The sequence below is a fragment of the Lactuca sativa genome, chromosome 8, assembly GCF_002870075.4.
Source record: "Lactuca sativa cultivar Salinas chromosome 8, Lsat_Salinas_v11, whole genome shotgun sequence".
NCBI classification, from domain to species: Eukaryota; Viridiplantae; Streptophyta; class Magnoliopsida; order Asterales; family Asteraceae; genus Lactuca; species Lactuca sativa.
Genome location: NC_056630.2, coordinates 42,331,674 through 42,334,640, shown reverse-complemented (window position 1 = coordinate 42,334,640; position 2,967 = coordinate 42,331,674). Strand labels below are relative to the sequence as shown.

The 2,967-nt window shown below is 32.9% G+C and overlaps 1 protein-coding gene across 1 annotated transcript; it reads left to right on the top strand.

Annotated features, from left to right (window-relative positions):
* The first annotated feature begins 213 nt into the window (after window positions 1–213).
* LOC111892742 (probable inactive histone-lysine N-methyltransferase SUVR1) lies at window positions 214–2,125 on the top strand. The gene is made up of 6 exons (XM_023888796.2): window positions 214–333; window positions 409–504; window positions 1,080–1,187; window positions 1,273–1,393; window positions 1,482–1,764; window positions 1,854–2,125. Exons 1-5 carry the CDS (start codon window positions 310–312, stop codon window positions 1,739–1,741), a joined length of 609 nt encoding a protein of 202 aa, XP_023744564.1. The 5' UTR covers window positions 214–309; the 3' UTR covers window positions 1,742–1,764; window positions 1,854–2,125.
* The last annotated feature ends 842 nt before the right edge of the window (window positions 2,126–2,967 follow it).

Here is a 2,967-nt window from a genome sequence, read left to right as displayed (position 1 = left end):
ATCAATACCCCTGAATATATTTCACCAAAGTAGTCTCTTTTTACTTTTAATCAATATCCAAAAATTTATTTCACCAAAATAGTCTCTTTTTACTGCTAATCATCTTTAGGTGGATATAGTTGTTTAACTTTAGTTAAAAGTATGTAGAATTTTCGGCAATGTATTTTCCCAATACCGAAACACGACAAGATATGTACTCATGCCGTCCATCCAGTTTCATGCAGATAACACTTCACCCCATTTTCCAATTTCAAACACACACATCCGGCCTCCCTATTTTCTCTTTTTGTCTCCACGATTTCGAGTTCAATGGCACCGAAGAGAAGGAGACAGGTATAAATTCTCATTACTTCCTAGCTACTGTTCTTCTTCCTCTACATTGCGTTGATCGTCTCGCTGAATTTGTAGACGGGTTTAACCCGAATGGATGCGGCTCTCGATCAAGTGAGCTGTTTTGGGTTCTCAAGGCAACTCATTAGGCGAACTGTTAAAAATCTTCTCAAGGTCAGATTATTTCTTCGCCATTACAAAAAAATTTTACTTTGCATTCAGTTTTTTCTTTGTTAAACCCGATCATAAGAGAATTTTGGATTTATATTTGGTTCCGTGTAAACTGATTTTTGGTTTTTCTTCCTTCTGACTGGGTAGGGTTTATTTTCGTTCGTTTTGTCCCAATTTTAGATGACGAACACTCGATTAAAACCCCCAAGCTTTTGATAATTAGCAATGGGTTTTGACGTTGAGACCCAAACATATCAACTCTATGATCTTCAAAACAAAAAAGAGAAAAAACAGTCGCTTTACTTTTGACTTAAAAGCGACCTTTTTGACTGCGGTTTCTTTGAGTTTTGTTTTTTCATTTCTCCTTGATAAATTTTCTGCGCAACTTCAACGACACGCTTCTAAAAAAATCAACCCTAATTATAAACCAAGAACAATAGGGTTGAGAACGAAGAAACAAAGAGAAAACAAAGAAGTAGTGTGTGAAATTGCACAAGTGTTAACATCAATTTGGCATCGAAAGATTATAATTTACATCTAAATATGATCATCTTTCTGTCATTCGTTCTAATTTCCAGGTGTATGGTGATGATGGGTGGAAATTAATTGAAGAAGATGGCTATAAAGTCGTTATTGATTTCATTCTCGATGAACAAGAGTCTGAACAAAAACAGAACTTATTAAAGGTATATTCATTAAAGCCATAACTTAACATTTGTTTTCATGGCTTTTTAGTAATAAAATCTTTTTTATTATTGTTATTGTATTCAGAATGAGGCATCATCACAAGAGAAACCTGGAACTGAATTAATCATGACAGAGGTGAAGGAAGAATCTGCAAAAGATGAATCTTTTGAGGGAAATAACAATGCAGCGTTGACCATTCACACAGGTCAAATTCTCATTTTTAAGTTAACTCTATAAATCCTTAATTTTCAAAAAAATAAAAAACATCTACATCAATATTTTGCCAATTGCAGAGAATGAAGAATGCCTTGAGGATACCTCAATGGACATGGACAAAACTGCCCACTCAAGCACACTCCATGATGATCACTCTGCACATGAATTTAACATCCAATGTTCCGAAAATGCCCCTCATTCAGGACCTTCATCTGATGCAACTCATGCCCCTGTAAATCTCCCTGTTCATAGGCGTAAGCCCTGTTATGGATGGATCAGTGATGATGATGATAATGAGGAAGAAACTTTTTTTATAGCATTAACTCCTGCAAGATAAAGCTACATAATATCCTTTTGAAGGTATGATTAAATTTGCTATAATCTTCATACATTTGTTTTCATTTAAAATTGTTCAAAATAATATAATGCTATATTAATATGTTGTGCAGATTTGGGTTTGGATTGGTGTAAAGAAGGGGTATATCGATTATCTAATTATCTATCATGTTATTATGATGAAAGAAGGCTTAGATGTTTAAAGATTGTGACTTTGGTAAAAGTACAAGTTTTTGGGCTTTGTTACCTTCTAAATGTTTGACTATTTGTATATATAATTATATATAAATATTAACTACTATGGGGATTGTATGACACAAGAAAGAAAATGAATTGTGTTATTGTGTAATTAGATTAAGGTTTATGTATGCAAGTTGTTTTGATATGTTATGAAGCTTATCATGCACTTTATGCCAAGTTTTGTAGGCATGTGAAAAACATTTTGGCTTAGGTTTGTTTTTTTAATCAGTAATTGAAGAAAGAAAATGAACAATTAAAAGAACAAGAATTCAAAAACAAAGAAGATTAGAAGAATATTGATCTGAAAATCTTTTCAACTTTGATGAAACCAATATATCCAAAAAAAGTGTTGTCTAAAAATCTAGAACGGTAAAATATAATCATTCTATGGTGAAATAAAGCTATAAACAGACTATATAATTGTTGGCTATAAAAATTTACTTTTTTTTTTCTAGCAATAACTAAAAAAAATGGATTAAACCATGGGTAAGAGATAATGACTAAAAATGCAACATATATTTTGATTTGTATACATTTAGTCACTAATTTTTTTTCGTCCACATTTACCCTTCAACTTGTTAAACTGTACATATTTAGTCCTTATGACCGGCTATTCTAGGTTAGCCGGTAAAAATGACTTAATAAGGTAATATATTTCTCACATTGTATATATGTAGTCCTTAATATTTTTGTACACATTTAGTCCTTAATATTTATTTTTGTTGTAAAATAAGTCATTTTTGTTTTTGTACTCATTCAGTACTTATAAATGATTTCTTTAGGTTTTTCTCACAACATCTTATGTGAGATAGCCATATGGTGGCGGGATAGGTTGAGGTGGTCCTACTATATGTTGTAGGCCAAGATACCTGGTGCGGACCGGCTGTAAGTCGTAGGCACGGAGGCTCGAAAAGATCGGTTGGGTTAAGGCGGCATGCCGACAAACCATGGGTATTCTAGTCCGATGACTGATTGGACTTGTTGTGT